The sequence below is a fragment of the Rhinatrema bivittatum genome, chromosome 3, assembly GCF_901001135.1.
Source record: "Rhinatrema bivittatum chromosome 3, aRhiBiv1.1, whole genome shotgun sequence".
Lineage (NCBI taxonomy): Eukaryota > Metazoa > Chordata > Amphibia > Gymnophiona > Rhinatrematidae > Rhinatrema > Rhinatrema bivittatum.
The window spans coordinates 52,229,507-52,246,637 of record NC_042617.1 but is presented as its reverse complement, the minus strand read 5'-3'; the positions used below and the strand labels follow the sequence as shown (position 1 = coordinate 52,246,637).

Below are 17,131 nucleotides of genomic sequence, written 5' to 3'. Positions count from 1 at the left end.
AATAAAATTTTCCTCTATTTATTTTGTAATCTTTTTTCTTAATTCATTTTGACACAGAATTTTTGTTCATTTATGCTGTATTGTTACTTTTTGTTTTTATCTTTATGTATGTACTCTCTGTAAACCGCTTAGATCCCACCACAATTGTATAGGCAGTATTCAAGAATTTTAAATAAATAATAAATAAATAAAGTCCCTCATGAGAGGCTTCTAAGAAAACTAAAAAGTCAGGGAATAGGAGGTGAAGTCCTTTTGTGGATTGCAAACTGGTTAAAAGACAGGAAACAGAGAGTAGGATTAAATAGTCTGTTTTCACAGTGGAAACATAAACAGTGGAGTGTCTCAGGGATCTGTACTTGGACCAGTGCTTTTTAATATATTTATTAATGATCTGGAAAGGGGTACGACGAGTGAGGTGATAAGATTTGCAGATGACACAAAATTATTCAGAGTAGTTAAAGCTCAAGCAGATTGTGATAAATTGCAGGAGGACCTTGTGAGACTGGAAGATTGGGCGTCCAAACAGCAGATGAAATTTAATGTGGGCAAGTGCAAGGTAATGCATATAGGGAAAAATAACCCATGCTGTAGTTAAATGATGTTAGGTTTCATATTAGGAGTTACCACCAGGAAAAAGATCTGGGCATCATAGTTGATATTACTTTGAAACTGCCGACTCAGTGTGCTGTGGCGGTCAAAAAGAAATAGAATGTTAGGAATTATTAGGAAGAGAATGTCAAATAAAACGATGGATGTTATAATTTGCTCTTGGTGAGCTGCACCTTGAATACTGTGTGCAATTCTGGTCACCGCATCTCAAAAAAAGAGATAATTGCACAGGAAAAAGTACAGAGAAGGGTGACCAAAATGATAAAGGGTATGGAATGACTCCCTTATGAGGAAAGGCTAAAGAGGTTTGGGCTGTTCAACTTGGAGAAGAGATGGCTGAGGGGGATATGACAGAGGTATACAAAATCATGAAGGAACTAGAATACATAAATGTGCATCGGTTATTTACGCTTTCCAATAATACAAGGACTAGGAGGCAAGTAGCACATTTAAAACAAATGGTAGAAAATTCTTTTTCACTCAAGGCACAGTCAAGCTTTGTAATTAATTACCAGAGGATGTGGTTGAGGCAGTTAATGCAGCTAAGTTTAAAAATGGTTTGAATAAGATCCTGGAGGAGAAGTCCATAGACTGCTGTTAATCAACAGGGTCTAGCCACTGCTTGTTGCCAGCATTAATATCATGATACTGTTTAATGTTTGGGTACTTGCCAGGTACTTGTGGCTTGGATTGGCCACTGCTGGAATCAGGATACTGTGCTTGATTGACCCTTGGTCTGACCCAGTATGGTATATCTTGTCTTCTTATCAGTTTCCTATGGACCCAGTCAACAGCTTCCTAAAGTAACCAATCGGGAGTCGGGAAACGGTTTCTTGCCGGGGATGGCCTCCTGGAGAGCATATCAGGGCGGAAGTCCTTCCCTGGATGTTGTCACTCAGTGACCCGGAAGTAGAACGGCAGCATTGGGAGCGGGAGGGAGGCGGTTTCGCGCGCGCGCGTGTGTGTGTGTGTGTGTGTGTATGTGAGTGTGATGCGGGCAGGGAGGAAAATGTTGTGATGATCGTGCAGGGGCTGTCAGGCCAGCATGATCTCCCCGAGAGACCGAGGGGACCTGGCCCGCTTTTACACCGTCACTGATCCCAAGAAACACCAGAAGGGGTACACGGTGTACAAAGTCACTGCCAGGGTAAGTGACAGCATCGCCCCGCTGGCCCGTGCTGGAGGGATGGATGGAGAGCTGCGCTCCTCTTCTTAGCGCACCTCAGCCCAGGGACACCCACCCACCCACGCCGAGGTACAGGCTGCACGCAAGTGCTCTGTCCATAACAAGGAGTGGCAGCCGGGCCAAAACTAATCTGATTTGGCTCTGCTCTTGCACGGCGCTTTTCTTTGCATCCATACGAATGTGGCAAAGGATGTGGCTTTTTGCTTTTAGTCTTAGTCCTCAACTGTGGGATTATTAGATTTTTTTTTAAATGTAAATTAATATGGTTAAGTTAAAATAAATGCAGATTGAAGCCTGAGAATACAAAGTTAGCTCTTTAATGCTCATGTTTAAAAATTGTCACATGTTATCCAGTTTGATATCGTTACTTCTTTGCTGCACGTTTTGGTGGATGAGAGCTGTGGTCGGATGTTTAGGTGACAAACTAGATCATCACAAATTGGCTCTTCATCTTTGTCATAATGAGATTTAGAAGGAACATAATTTGTTCCCTGCAGTTTTAATAAATAAAGGAATGTCTTTTGGGAGACTTTCTCCTGGGAGAAATATGCAGTGAAGACAAATAGCTGCTGCTGTGTTTTTAAACAGAGGAGCAGCAAGGAGAAGGCTTAAATTACAGAAATAAGAATGTATACAGTATCATTGATGAGATATTTAGCAATTACTGACTTTGATCATTCATAAATGATAAGAAGAGGGCAACTATTTTTGTTCAGTATGAGCCTCCAGCATGCTATATATATATAATAGCTGGATAATACCTGTAGTTTTCTTGCCACCCATGAAAAAAAGCGAGTGAAGTAAGGGAATATTATGATTCAGTTGTAATATCCCTCTTGTGAATTAAGAGGGCACATTTCAGAAAGCGGCAGCGGATCTGAGATCATGGAGAGCATTTATAGCAGCGCCCAAGCAAATCTGGGGTGCATCAGACCTGATGCTGGCAATGGGGTCTCCAGTAGAATATTGCCGTAAGACTACATATCCATTATCAATTGTCCAGGAAACAAATTGAATGCCTATCTATAAAACAGTAGATGAGGAATTATGAACTAGCTGGCCGACTCAGGTTAAATTATTTTTTTAACTCCCAATGCAGTAAGTTAATTTTATGCAAATTCATCCGGTGATAAAAAAAAATGAGCAAAAACTGTAAAATGTGCGTTTGACTGGCTGAATACACATTTTAACTCGGGGAAAGTTAAGGGAAGCATCCTGGCAACACCTTCTCTGGAGCCCATCTGCAGGCCGCAGATGCTGCCGATCTGGAGCGGTAGCCACTGGGTTTTGCCTTGCTAACTGCTGTTGACCCTCTACTCCCCTTGCTCTGCTTCCCTCAGTCAGTACTTATCTGGCTAAGTGGTGGTGACCTGCGACAGATACCTGGTTACATGCTTATTTGCCTAAGTGACAGCAGCTCGCCACTGTTAGATACCTGAATAAGTTGTGTATTGGTCAATTTAAAAAAATGTGTTCTTTTTTTAAACAATTTTAGATGCCAGTGCTACTGCACTGGAAACTTAACTTCATCTCTAACCTGTAGTTAAGTTTCCAGTGCTAAGAAAATGACAGCTGGCCCAATGCACTTCTCTGCATTGGGGAGTAATACTTAATGCCCTCATTTGCATAGGACTTCCAAGCGAGGGCATGGAGTATTACTCCCATTTTAGAATGCTCATTTTGTGAGCATAAAATTTCTTACTGCATTGGCAGTAAAGTTTAAGCTCACAAAATGAGCGTTGAATAGCGGGCAATGCGGTGCATTGGCTGGGAGTGCACCTTTCTTCATCGGCCCCCAAGATGTGTAAGGCTCGGCAATTAGTTTAATTTTGTGTTATGTAGTTCCTTCATTGAATTGCCTTTTTTTGCAATTTACAGTTGATACTGTGCTGCAAAGAGCAATACTTATTTCTAGCTCTTGCCTCCATAGACTTGAGACAGGGAGTATAGTTTTGACAGTATTTTAGGCTAATCTACCATTGGGGCATTACCTACTGCTTGTCTGAATTTTGGTTCAGCATACTTCATGGGGCTGCCAAATTGTCTTTCTCTGCACACCAAAGACAATATAGGGAAATATCAGTTTACTACAACTTCTAATAGGAAGAGCATCTGCTGCCATCCTGGGCTCATGGTCCATAAACTGCAGAGCCACAAAAAAGAATGCTGATTGCCTTGCTGTGCTGTTAATAGCATAAAAGGAGATTTTAGGAGTTGCCTCTAGGGGCAAGAGGAAGTTGTGTAGGAACTACGGTATATAGTTCAGTTAAAGAAGAAGACATTCACGGGATCAGTTTTGGGACTTCAGCCATATTTTCTGAACTAGAAAATTGAGGCATCTTTGTTTCTCTCATTATGTTTACAAAATTCATTCATATGGACTGTGAAGATCAATCTGTAAAATAGTGGGGTGTGAATGAGCCCAAAGGATTGACAGGCTCAAGAGATGTAGTCGAGGGTGTAAGAAGCAAGGTAGAATTTATTGGAAGGCAAAGAGAAATACGATCATTCAGGATCCTGGTTCCTAGCTTAAGTTTTACAGCATGTGGGCAGCATGGCTTACAGATTGCTATCAGAAGCGGCATTTAGTATTTAACCCCAGTGGAAGCAATTGGCTTTTAAACATAGAGGGAAAGCACTAGTCCTTAAACGTAGGAAAAATATTTAAACAGTTTCCTTATCGGCCTGCCAGACCAGTCCAGACAAGTGGATTGTCTCCCCCTTCTACCAGCAGATAGAGGCAGAGAACAATCTTGTAACTTGACTACCCTGTATAGTCTGGTGCAGCAGAGGAAATCATCAGTAGTTCTCTGCCTCCAGCAGATGTCTGCTCTTCCTCCCTCAAGGAACCAGCTTTTGAAGCTAGGTCTCCAGCCATGGAGAGCTCCCTGAGGGACATGGGAGGCTTTTCTTCCCAGCTGACATCCTTATTCTCTGGACCATTGTAGACTGTGCATCCAGAGTGAAATTTCTTTTCTTTAAAAAGAAAAGAAGCAAGAGTACAAGTAAGCTCCAACTTTCAGATGGTTGTTGGGCAGTGGATTCCTCAGGGCCCATGGTGGTAACACAGTCTGATGCTTGTGGCCCTACAGGTACGGCATAAGCGACAGGAAATGACCCTGCATGAGGGGCCTCAGCAGTGCTGGCCTGGGAGAGCACTAAGAAGGATCAGGCCTTGTTAGTAACCATATGAGGGCTTGGGGCCATAATGGTACTGCCCCATATCGCCGTTACCCTACAGCAACTGTTTAAAAAAAAAAAAAAAAAAAGGGGGGGGGGTGCAGTGTGGGAATAGGCAAAGAGCACTGTGCAGAGGCCTGCTTGGTAGCCTTGGCAAGTCAGTGACGCCTCTATCAGGAAACACTCTTCCTTTGCGTCATGGCAAAGAAACACTTCAGAGACCAGATGTTCAGCAGCAGAAAGGAGGCTCTGCCGGGCTCATTGGAGCTTGGGGGTGAGCTCAGCAGCCATCTTTGTTTTCCTTTGTTCTCTTTCTCCTGTTCTGAATTTGGCAGTAGGCCTTAGCCACTTCCTACATTTCTTCTTGGGAGCATGATGTGTCCTGTGCAGAATTTAGGCTGGCAAGGCTCAGGGAGTGAGCCAGACCAGTTAATAGCTGGTTTGTTACATATTTGAGGGTGAATCCAGAGGTATCCCATTCAAATAAAAAACTGACCTGGTCCAGGAAGTTGAACAAAGGAAGATGATGAGTGAAAGGTTGTCCCTCCCTCTCTCAAGATTTTACCTTAGGATAGAGGCCAGCTATAAAGAAACCCAGGTGGTAGGTGTATGAAGCGGTCTGCTTAGCTTGTATTGAAGCACTTTCCTAGACATATGGTATTGGGCAGGACCTAGACTGATGGCTCCCTCTGCTTGCTCCTTTAAAATAAAGATATCAGAGGCTTTGTTCCTGTAAAGTTGGCCTAGAGAAAGAGGCAAAAGTATTGGAGGCTTTGGCTTCCAAGGGGGAATTCGATAAGAACAAAAGTATAAAAACCCTCAAGGCGCTGCAGATCCATTTTGATATGCAAAAATAAAAGGGGATGGGGGACTTTTCAATGGAGTAGGAGACTCCAGACTCATCTCAGGAACTGGATAGTTCATTGGGTAGGCTTACCCGCTACAGTGAACGGAGAAAATCAGTTGCCCTGTTTCCAAAGAGTGTTAGACTGGTATGACAATGCACAATATGCTCATCCTAAGGAAAGGAGGCTCAGCCCCTAATAACTGAATTAGAAAGCTACAGCTGGGGCACCAGTGGGCCCTGGCATAGTTGATTAAAGCACCTGTCTAGAAAACAGGAGATGCCTTCCTTCACGCATCACAGCAAGATGCACCCACCATTTCAATTTCTAAAATATGCCAGGCTGCGAGGTAGGGAGGACAGGAGCTCAAGTTCCGCTAGCGCGCCTTGTGACCTTAAGCCACTTGTTGCTTCCAGTGTCTCAGGGGCAAGCTTAACAAGCTGTATGTTAAGCTGATTGTAGCAAGGCTAGATGCAGGACTGCTGAACTGACAGACCATAGTACCTGACCAGAAACTCCTCTTATCAAGAGGCAGTACCTGCCTTTGAGAACCATCCTCCTTGTTTGAAGTATGTCTGGAGGGAGGAGAAAGGTAGCTTCCATGGCTCTTCTACAGCTCCCTTGGCCTCTGTCTTCTCGGGTTGCTACGTAGTTCAAGCCCTGTTGATTTGGACAATGTATTACATTTACTGATTACATTTAGGTTATCTGAAATGACTATTTCTAAAGCTGCTGTTAACAAAAAACTGTAAATTTCATAGAGACAACATGTGGATACTCCCAAGGATGGAGACCCAAATTAGGAACCAAGCCACTACTTTTCATAGAGGAGCTTTTTGTTATGAAGATGACCTTCAGTTGGTGAATCCAAGATGCAAAGGTTGGTGGAGCATCCCTCTGTGAATCAGCCACAGAAAGAATCCTCATTCTGGTGACTAGAGAACTTTTTGAGTATAGTTGGAACCAATGTCTGCGGTTCCCAGGCCCGAATTTGGATGTGGAGCAGGTTAACAGAGCTCTTAGAGAGGGGAGGCTGTTTTAAACTCTCTTGGTCTTGTCCAAAGGATAGCTTCATATTCCAAATTACAGAGGAGCATTTGTAGTTCCTAAGGTTTTCAGTGCTGAGGCAGCAGCTTCAGGTCGGATCTCTGCTGTTTGTACATATTACAAAGTTATTGTAGTTATGACAACTTCGTTTTTAGAAAAGATTGGTGTCATACTTCCCGGAACCCAAATACAGAGTCTTTAGACCAAGGTGGGTATCGGACTAAGAGCTATTTTAGGTTCTCTGTCCCTGGCTTTTCCAGTGACTTGCTCCATTACAGAAGCAGACTGGATGATTAGGTATTCCTAGAGTTTCTCAGATCCGGAGTACTAGTGAAAAAACAGTTGTCGCTCAGGTCTCTTAGACTCCGGACTTATTACTAGGTCCTTGATTTGGAGTGGAAGCCATAGGCTTGTTACCCCAGGCAAAAGCCATAGGTTCTTGCTCTTGGGAAGCTCTGTGTCAAGGTATTCTCTTTAGGGACAGGACCACAAAGTAATCCTGTCTAGTCTGGGATTGGTGGAGATAAGTCTAAAAGCAACCATCAAAAGAAATAGATTAAAATAGAAATGATGGCAGAAAAGGACCAAATGATCCTCCCAGTCTGCCCAGCAAGCTTATGCCAGTGTCTGCTGCACTGTGCAGGTTACCTCCATGCTTATCAGTTTACCAGACTTTAAAAGTCAGAGCCCTCGGTTGCTGTTTGAATCCGATTTCCCTTAACCATTTCCATGAAAGCAGAGAGCAATGTTGGAGTTGCATCAAAAGTATCAGGCTTAGTGATTAAGGGTAGTACGCGCCACATCAGCTAGTTACCCCCATTTTTTTTGTTCCCTAAACCATAAAAGTCTGGGTCCTCATTGGTTGGTGTCTGAATCCAGTTCCCCTTTTCTCACTGATGTTGAAGCAGAGAGAAATGATGGAGTTGCATTAATAGTATCAAGGCTTATCTGTTAAGGGTAGCAACTGCTACATCAGCAAGTTACCCCCATGCACTCTTTCCTTTATTTCCAACCTCTAGCCTTTACGGATTCACAGTGTTTATCCCATGCCCCTTTGAATTCCTGACTGTTTTCGTCTTCACCAACTCCTTTGGAAGGGCATTCCAGGCATTCACCACCCTCTCTGTGAAGAAATATTTCCTGACATTGGTTCTGAATCATTCTCCAGTTTCATTTCATGACCCCTAGTTCTATTGATTTCTTTACAAAGGAAAAGGTTTGATGATTGTGCATCATTAAAACCTTTCAGGTGTCTGAAGGCCTGTATCATATTTCCCCTGCACTTCTCTCTTCCAGGGTGTACATATTCAGATCCTTCAGCCTCTCATAAGTCTTCCGATACAGACCCCACACTATTTTGGTCACTCTTCTTTGGACCAACTCTATCCTGACTTTATCCTTTTTGAGATATGGGCACCAGTATTGAATGCAGTATTCCAGATGAGGCCTCAACAAGGACCTGTACAAAGGCATTATCACCTCTTTTTTTTTTTTTTTTTTCTTACTGGCTATTCCTTTCTCTAAGCAGCATGGCATTCTTCTGGCTTTAGCTATCACCTTGTCACATTGCTTCGCCACCTTCAGATCATCAGACCTTATCACACCAAGGTTCCTCTCCCAGTCCGTGAGCATTAGTCTTTCACCACCCCTCACATAAAGCTCTTTTGGATTGCCGCATCCCAGATGCATGACTCTGCATTTCTTGGCATTGAATCCTAACTGCCAGATCTTTGACACTCTTCATGTTTTCTTAAATCACTTTTCATTCTCTCTACTCCTTCAGACATGTCCGCTCTGTTGCAGATCTTAGTGTCATTGGCAAATAGCCAAACTTTACCTTCTATCCCTTCCGCCAGGTTGCTCACAAAGATATTGAACAGAATCAGTCCCAAAACCGATTCCCTGTGGCACTCAACACCATTCTTTCTTCAGAGTAGGTTCCATTTACCATTACACGCTGTCTCCTGTCAGTCAACCAGTTTGCAATCCACGCTACTACCTTGGTGCCCACTCCCAAGCTTCTCATTTTGTTAATGATTGGAACCCCAGAGGAAGATACCAGGACTACCGAAGCAAACCTCTCAGGATTGATAAGCCCCATTAATTGTCCATAGCAGGGGACTTGAGAATTTTAGTTCCCAAAGTTTGTAAATTGCCTGGGGTCTAGTATGTTTAGACTGGCTCTGGGCAGAGCTGTGCCGGATGATAGGGACAGCGGTCAGAGTACTATCAGTCAAATCCACAGAGGGGGATGTACATGAACACATCTTCAGATAGGGAACACACAGAGGCACCTCAGTGTTGGTCAGTGGCACACACTGCAGGCATCGGCAATGCCCAGGTGGAGCATCTGAGCTGGCATTTGTTTAGATCCAGGAGAATAAGAAATAGCATAGATAGGATTGACCCAAACAATCGCAGGAAGAGCAGAGTGGTTGGATTCTCTTTTTTGCAACTTAATTGTCAAGATGGCCTATGCTAGGTGTCGTCTTTGAGGCCTATGATTTGGAAGGAACATGAGAGAATTAGGACCTTCCAGACCTGATTATCTTTGGGACTCCAAATGGGGCCAGATGTCCATTTCTCAAGAAAACAAGAAAATCTCCTGTTACGTTTTAGCACCTGATTCTTGAAGGCACAATCTCACGCAAGTGAAGCGGTTATGGAATAGTGATCAGGTGTTGCCAGGAGGAAGGCCATGGCCCTGACTTATTACAGGTGTAGAGGGTCTTGAATACTGGTGATCGGAGAGAGAAGTCTCCCTGTTTTTGAAGCGTGCCTCTTGATGATTTTGGTTTTCATTTTGGGGGAGGTTAAGGGATTAATCCTAAATTCTTTCAGAATTTGCATGGCAACTCTGACAGATCATATGAGATGGATCCTAGGCCTTGTACGTAAGAGCCAACTTTTAAAACAACTTGGGTTACTTAAACCCATCAAGAAAGAAAAAGAAAATTTGATTACTCTTCTCTGGTTACAATCAAGCAGTTGCTTAATATTGAGGGGGGACTCAATAGAGTTGATCAGATTTTACCTTCTTAAACCAGGGACAAATCCCTTCTTTCTTATAAAGAAAGATTTGCCCTGCATGCTCTGCAGGAGACGTTCCTTCCCTTTTCTTTGAGCAAGGAAGTTTTTTGGAGGACCAGGCTGCTTGACTGGGCACCCTTCACCTGCTACTTTTCTCCCTGCATACTTGATTCCTTTAACTGAAGCTTGATGTTGTGGTTCACAGGAACCCCTCGTGTCAGTCACTTGGAAGGGAGCGTTTCTTCTGTCACATGGGACTATACAAAATAAGAAAATAAAGGTAAAAAATGTATGTGCAAAATATTTAGTAGGCCATTAAGGATTAGACTTGCTAAGTTATTTTTCCTCTTAGACAAAGAATAGGAAAAAAAATCCTAGTAAATAAGGCCCTTAGAGAGAAGGAAGCAAGGAAAGAAAAAGAAAAAAAATATTAACAAAAAATTCAAGTAAACTAAACAGCAGTAAACTGTGGTGATCTAGTGATTTTCACATGGAACGGTGGTATAAAAAAACCCTTTAAATAAATAAATAAATAGCCTAAGATCTCTTCTAACTTGTTTGTTCTATTTTAATATACTGCCCATATAAAGATCTGGGTGGTGTATGCCCAGATGCCCTTTTAATTGTATACCTGATGACGTTTGCGCTAGCATGTGCAGTTTTATCTCTGTAAATGACTCTCCATTATTTATTTATTGGATTCATATTCTGCTTTTCAGCTGTTTCAAAGCAGATTACGTTCTGGTGCTGTAGGGATTTCCCTATCCCCAGGGCACTCACAATCTTAAGGGGGTTCATTTACTGTATCTAAGCAATTTTCCCTTAGACAGAATGAGAGAAAAACCTTAGTAAATCAGGCAATGGAGGGTGAAGTCATAAGGAGCGGCAGTGGGATTTGCACTGTGGCTTCCCTGGTTCATAGCCACTCCAAGTAGACGAGGGTTTTGCCCTTATCTAACTGGAGCGGAGGAGAAGCCTAGTGGTTAGAGCAGTGGGCTGCAAACCAGATAAGGGGTTCGTTCTCCCTCCCCACAGCTGAGGGGTGGGCTTTCCAAAATTCAGGAATTAAGTGAGTTCACAAGTGAGCAGGACAGTTACACACTAATGCAAAACCAGTGTGTATTTTGTTCTTGCCAAGTACAAATGGTGTGTTATTGAAAAGCATGCTATGGCCCGACTTATTATAGCTTTTCTTCTATTTTGTGTGTATAGGGGAAAAAAAAACCTTAGAAAGACAAACACCTATTATTGCTTTTTGATTTGACTGTAGCTAGCAGCCTGCACTTGTGACTTCACCGATCACCTTGAAATCTGCTTGTCTAAGCCGCTGTTTTTTAAAATTCTCTATTTAAGGAGCAGTAATTGATATTTACGAGCAGCGCAACCCAGTGCCAAGGCTGCAGGACTAAAATGACAAGCAGCTGTGTTACCAAACTGCGAGAATTGAGAGCACTTACATGCTAGGTCTCATGATTCCAGTATCCAGACCAGGTCATACTTGTTAAGTTTTGGATTAAGCCATTGTGGGTTTTTTTTTTTTAATATATAAATTTCGGCTGTTAGCCAGAGAAGTTCTCAACATTGTACAACAGAGCAGTATGTAACATTCTTAAAAACAATAAAGCATTCTTCCTTTGCACTCAGGCAGGCCAAGCTACGCAAGTGGGTTATGCACCTCTACCAGCAGATGGAGACGGAGAGAAAGCTGACAACACGGATATATAGCCCCACCCTGACATCAGCCCGCCAGTATTCTCCGTCTCCAGCAGATGGTGGACATGCATTTCCCTACTGGGATTGCCTGTGGTAAAAAAAACCAACCAGAAAACATAAACGAATAATACTCAATGCAAAGAAACAATATTATAGCACGAAAATTGAGAAATTTGCAAACAACCCAAGAGCCTTGTTTTTACCATAGTAAAAAATCTCACAAATGATACATCTGACTCTTCACAAAACCTTCCAGTAAATAGATGCAATGAGATAGCTACATTTTTTAATGACAAAATTACGAACCTAAAAACAAAGATTCCAAAAATAACTAAACAAAACATCAAAATGCAAAAAAGAGATGTTAAACAATGGGAAACATTCAGTGAAATATCCGAAATAGAAGTTGAATCGATGCTAAAAAAACTAAACCCTGCCCCACATGCATATGACACAATACCTACCACAGATATAAAAAAACTAGCCACCACAACCTCTCTGAATTTAACAAAAATCATTAATCTATCATTAAATGAAGGAAACATGCCAGATTCACTAAAAGGAACAATAGTAAAACCAATTTTAAAAAAACAGAACAGCGATCCACTCACCCTGAGCAATTATAGACCAGTATCAAATTTACCACTAATTGCAAAATTAATAGAAAAAACTGTACAAAATCAATTAGCAGAACACTTATAGGACAATAATATTCTGTACCCATCACAACATGGATTTCGCAAAAACTATAGCACTGAAACACTACTACTTACGCTAACTGATAACATCATGAGAGGTTTCGACAGCGGTAAACATTACATTCTAATAATGCTGGACCTATCAGCGGCATTTGACACAGTAAATCATGAGATCCTATTAAATAGAAGAAATAGGACTATGCAACACAACAATCAAATGGTTCAAATCATACCTAGATAACAGATATTTCCAAGTGCAAATCAAAAAAGCAATGTCAAAAAGAATAAACCTTCAAACAGGAGTTCCGCAGGGATCAGCCCTATCTGCCACACTATTCAACATATACATGCTGCCGTTATGCCACCTACTAGCTGGTCTGGGCATCTCACACTACATATATGCTGACGATATTCAATTAATACTTCCAATTAATGACTCAATTGAGAAAACATTAGCCTTAGCCAACATGTATCTAGATATAATAAAACAGCTCTTAAACCAGATGGAATTAGTTATTAACATAGAGAAAACAGAATTCCTTCATCTTGAACGAAAAAAAATCACAATCATTCAAAACCCAATCACAATCAATAACAACCAAAAAATACAACTGGCAGAGAAAGTACGAAACCTTGGAGTGATTATCGATACGGAACTAAGTATGAAACAACATATATCTCTAAAAGTAAGAGAAGGTTACGCCAAACTTATGACTCTCAGAAGACTTAAACCACTACTAATACCAAATGACTTCCGGTCAGTACTACAAGCATTAATTTTTTCAAGCACTGATTACTGTAATGCCCTTCTACTAGGATTACCCCACACCACGATAAGACCACTACAGGTATTACAAAACACAGCTGCAAGAATTTTAACCGGTAAAAGTAAGAGACCATATCACTAAAACCCTAATTGAACTACACTGGCTACCCACTGAACAAAGAATTCAATACAAGACTCTTTGCACCATACATAAATTAATACATGACGAAAAGGCAGAATGGCTGAACACAGCCCTTCACGTACACGTCCCTAATAGAAACTTGAGATCAGCAAACAAAGCCCTACTAAATATTCCCTCAGTAAAAACAGCCAGACTAACGCAAGTAAGGGATAGGGCCCTATCCCTAGCAGGTCCTATAATATGGAACACAATGCCTTTAGAAATCAGAACACAAAGAGACATCAAAGCATTCAAAAAAAGTTTAAAAACATGGCTATTTAAGCAAGCATACCACAAAGGGAATGAAGAGTAGAATCCAGAGAATTGTATGATGCAGTCCGAAGAACTCCTGCACACACACATCAGCTTACTCGAATGGTGTGTGTGTGTATATTTTATCTTACTTTACCTCTATTAGATTGCAACAACAGATGACCAGACTTACGTGTTAATTTATCTTATAGCTGATATACTTAAAGTTGACATGACTTATCACCACCACTAAGTAATATTTAATATGAAACTATGTTACAGTATTTTGATGGCACCTGTTAAGTTAATATAATTCAACACATTGAAGGTTGAAATTATGTGCCTTATTGTGAACCGTTGTGAAGGCAACTAGCTTAAAGACGGGATAGAAAAGATTTTAAATAAATAAATAAATAAAAAATAAAGAAAGAAGAGGAGAAGATAGAATTTTCAGAAACCGCTAGTTGGGTCCCTCCCTCAGTCAAGTGTTCAGTCTGGGAGCCTGCCTCAGGTGTGGACTTAAAAAAAAAAAAAAAAAAAAAAAAAAAAAAAAAAAAAAAAGCAGTTGGAGCCAGAGGGAATGCTCGGGGGTGGTGGCTTGTGCCCTCTCCTCCCCCCCCCCCCCCCCACCTTAGCAGGAGACACATTCATGTTCTCAGTTCAGGTATGCAACAGAAAAAAAAAAAAAGAAGTAGTGAAGAAAGTTTAGGGAAGTTTTCCTTACCAGATCTCCTTCCCTTGATGCTGGGTGTTCTGCATTCTCCCCCCCCACCCCCCTGCTCTCACTTTCCTAGGGATTTAGTGTACAGCGGAGGTGGCATGGGCTAGGTGGGTTGAGCATCCATTGGCTAGGCCCTGTTCGTAAGGCTCGGTTTCTTCAGCTGCATGGCGGGCTGTGGCAGCATTTTTTTTCCTGCGTGCAATTGTGTGTGCATGCTGCGTGGCGGTGCACTGATGTGAACATGCATGTGTTCTTGTGCACATAAGACTGCGGCCTGTTTAGGTTGTGAGGGTTATGGGGCGAGCGCATACTGTCTGTGCGAGTACTATCTGAGCACACACTATTTGGCCGCATGCTGAGTACATAATGGGCGCATACTAGCTGAGCGCCTACTAACAGCGCATTCTGTTTGGGCGCTTCCTATCTGAGCGCATTCTATCTGGGTGTATACTGACTGGGCGCTTCCTATCTGAGCACATTGTATCTGGGTGCATACTATCTGAGCGCATTGTATCTGGGTGCATACTGACTGAGCACATACTATCTGAGCACATTGTATCTGGGTGCATACTATCTGAGCGCATTGTATCTGGGTGCATACTGACTGAGCACATACTATCTGAGCACATTGTATCTGGGTGCATACTATCTGAGCACATTGTATCTGGGTGCATACTGACTGAGCACATACTATCTGAGCACATTGTATCTGGGTGCATACTATCTGAGCGCATTGTATCTGGGTGCATACTGATTGAGCGCATACTATCTGAGCACATTGTATCTGGGTGCATACTATCTGAGCACATTGTATCTGGGTGCATACTGACTGAGCACATACTATCTGAGCACATTGTATCTGGATGCATACTGACTGAGCGCATACTATCTGAGCACATTCTATCTGGGTGTATACTGACTGAGCGCATACTATCTGAGCACATTGTATCTGGGTGCATACTGACTGAGCGCATACTATCTGAGCACATTGTATCTGGGTGTATACTGACTGAGCGCATACTATCTGAGCACATTGTATCTGGGTGCATACTGACTGAGCGCATACTATCTGAGCACATTGTATCTGGGTGCATACTGACTGAGCGCATACTATCTGAGCACATTGTATCTGGGTGCATACTGACTGAGCGCATACTATCTGAGCACATTGTATCTGGGTGCATACTGACTGAGCGCATACTATCTGAGCACATTGTATCTGGGTGTATACTGACTGAGCGCATACTATCTGAGCACATTGTATCTGGGTGCATACTGACTGAGCGCATACTATCTGAGCACATTGTATCTGGGTGCATACTGACTGAGCGCATACTATCTGAGCACATTGTATCTGGGTGCATACTGACTGAGCGCATACTATCTGAGCACATTGTATCTGGGTACATACTGACTGAGCGCATACTATCTGAGCACATTGTATCTGGGTGCATACTGACTGAGCGCATACTATCTGAGCACATTGTATCTGGGTGCATACTGACTGAGCGCATACTATCTGAGCACATTGTATCTGGGTGCATACTGACTGAGCGCATACTATCTGAGCACATTGTATCTGGGTGCATACTGACTGAGCGCATACTATCTGAGCACATTGTATCTGGGTGCATACTGACTGAGCGCATACTATCTGAGCACATTGTATCTGGGTGCATACTGACTGAGCGCATACTATCTGAGCACATTGTATCTGGGTGCATACTATCTGAGCACATTGTATCTGGGTGCATACTATCTGAGCACATTGTATCTGGGTGCATACTATCTGAGCACATTCTATCTGGGCGCATACTGACTGAGCGCATACTATCTGAGCACATTCTATCTGGGTGCATACTGACTGAGCGCATACTATCTGAGCACATTGTATCTGGGTGCATACTGACTGAGCGCATACTATCTGAGCACATTGTATCTGGGTGCATACTATCTGAGCACATTGTATCTGGGTGCATACTGACTGAGCACATTCTATCTGGGCGCATACTGACTGAGCGCATACTATCTGAGCACATTCTATCTGGGTGCATACTATCTGAGCACATTCTATCTGGGTGCATACTGACTGAGCGCATACTATCTGAGCACATTCTATCTGGGTGCATACTGACTGAGCGCATACTATCTGAGCACATTCTATCTGGGTGCATACTGACTGAGCGCATACTATCTGAGCACATTGTATCTGGGTGCATACTGACTGAGCGCATACTATCTGAGCACATTGTATCTGGGTGCATACTGACTGAGCGCATACTATCTGAGCACATTGTATCTGGGTGCATACTGACTGAGCGCATACTATCTGAGCACATTGTATCTGGGTGCATACTGACTGAGCGCATACTATCTGAGCACATTGTATCTGGGTGCATACTGACTGAGCGCATACTATCTGAGCACATTGTATCTGGGTGCATACTGACTGAGCGCATACTATCTGAGCACATTGTATTTGGGTGCATACTGACTGAGCGCATACTATCTGAGCACATTCTATCTGGGTGTATACTGACTGAGCGCATGCTATTTGAGCGCATTCTGTCTGGGCGCATGCTGCTGTGGCCTTTGCGGGCGCATATTTGTACATGTTCTCCTGGAACAGTTATGGTGCTGGGGACATGGAGCTTTCAGCATCTAGCTTGGCTAGCCTAGAGTTCTGAACCTTGCAGCTGCTACCAGTTCAAGCCTCCATCGGGAATCCATTCCAGCAAGCAGTTTTTGCAGTAGTGTACAGGGGAAACTGTTCTCGGCTGTGACTTGGTGAGGATGGATGCTAAACAGATAGCTTCCATGATTGTGGCTACAACTTCCAGGTTCAAGCTTGCAAGGCTACCCTTTTAGAGTTTTCTCTGGTACTGGAGCTCCTCAATCCGAAG

The 17,131-nt window shown here is 42.6% G+C and overlaps 1 protein-coding gene across 3 annotated transcripts in view; it reads left to right on the top strand.

Annotated features, from left to right (window-relative positions):
• Positions 1 to 1,493: 1,493 nt before the first annotated feature.
• Positions 1,494 to 17,131, top strand: part of RPS6KC1 (ribosomal protein S6 kinase C1) — a 287,188-nt gene continuing 271,550 nt past the window's right edge. For 2 of the 3 annotated variants that reach the window (XM_029593219.1, XM_029593217.1), the window contains exon 1: positions 1,495 to 1,756. In XM_029593219.1, coding sequence (XP_029449079.1) covers positions 1,655 to 1,756 — 102 coding nt within the window. In that variant the 5' untranslated portion in view covers positions 1,495 to 1,654. Of the gene's footprint in view, positions 1,757 to 17,131 lie in introns of all 3 variants that reach the window. The other variant, XM_029593218.1, reaches the window with a different exon arrangement.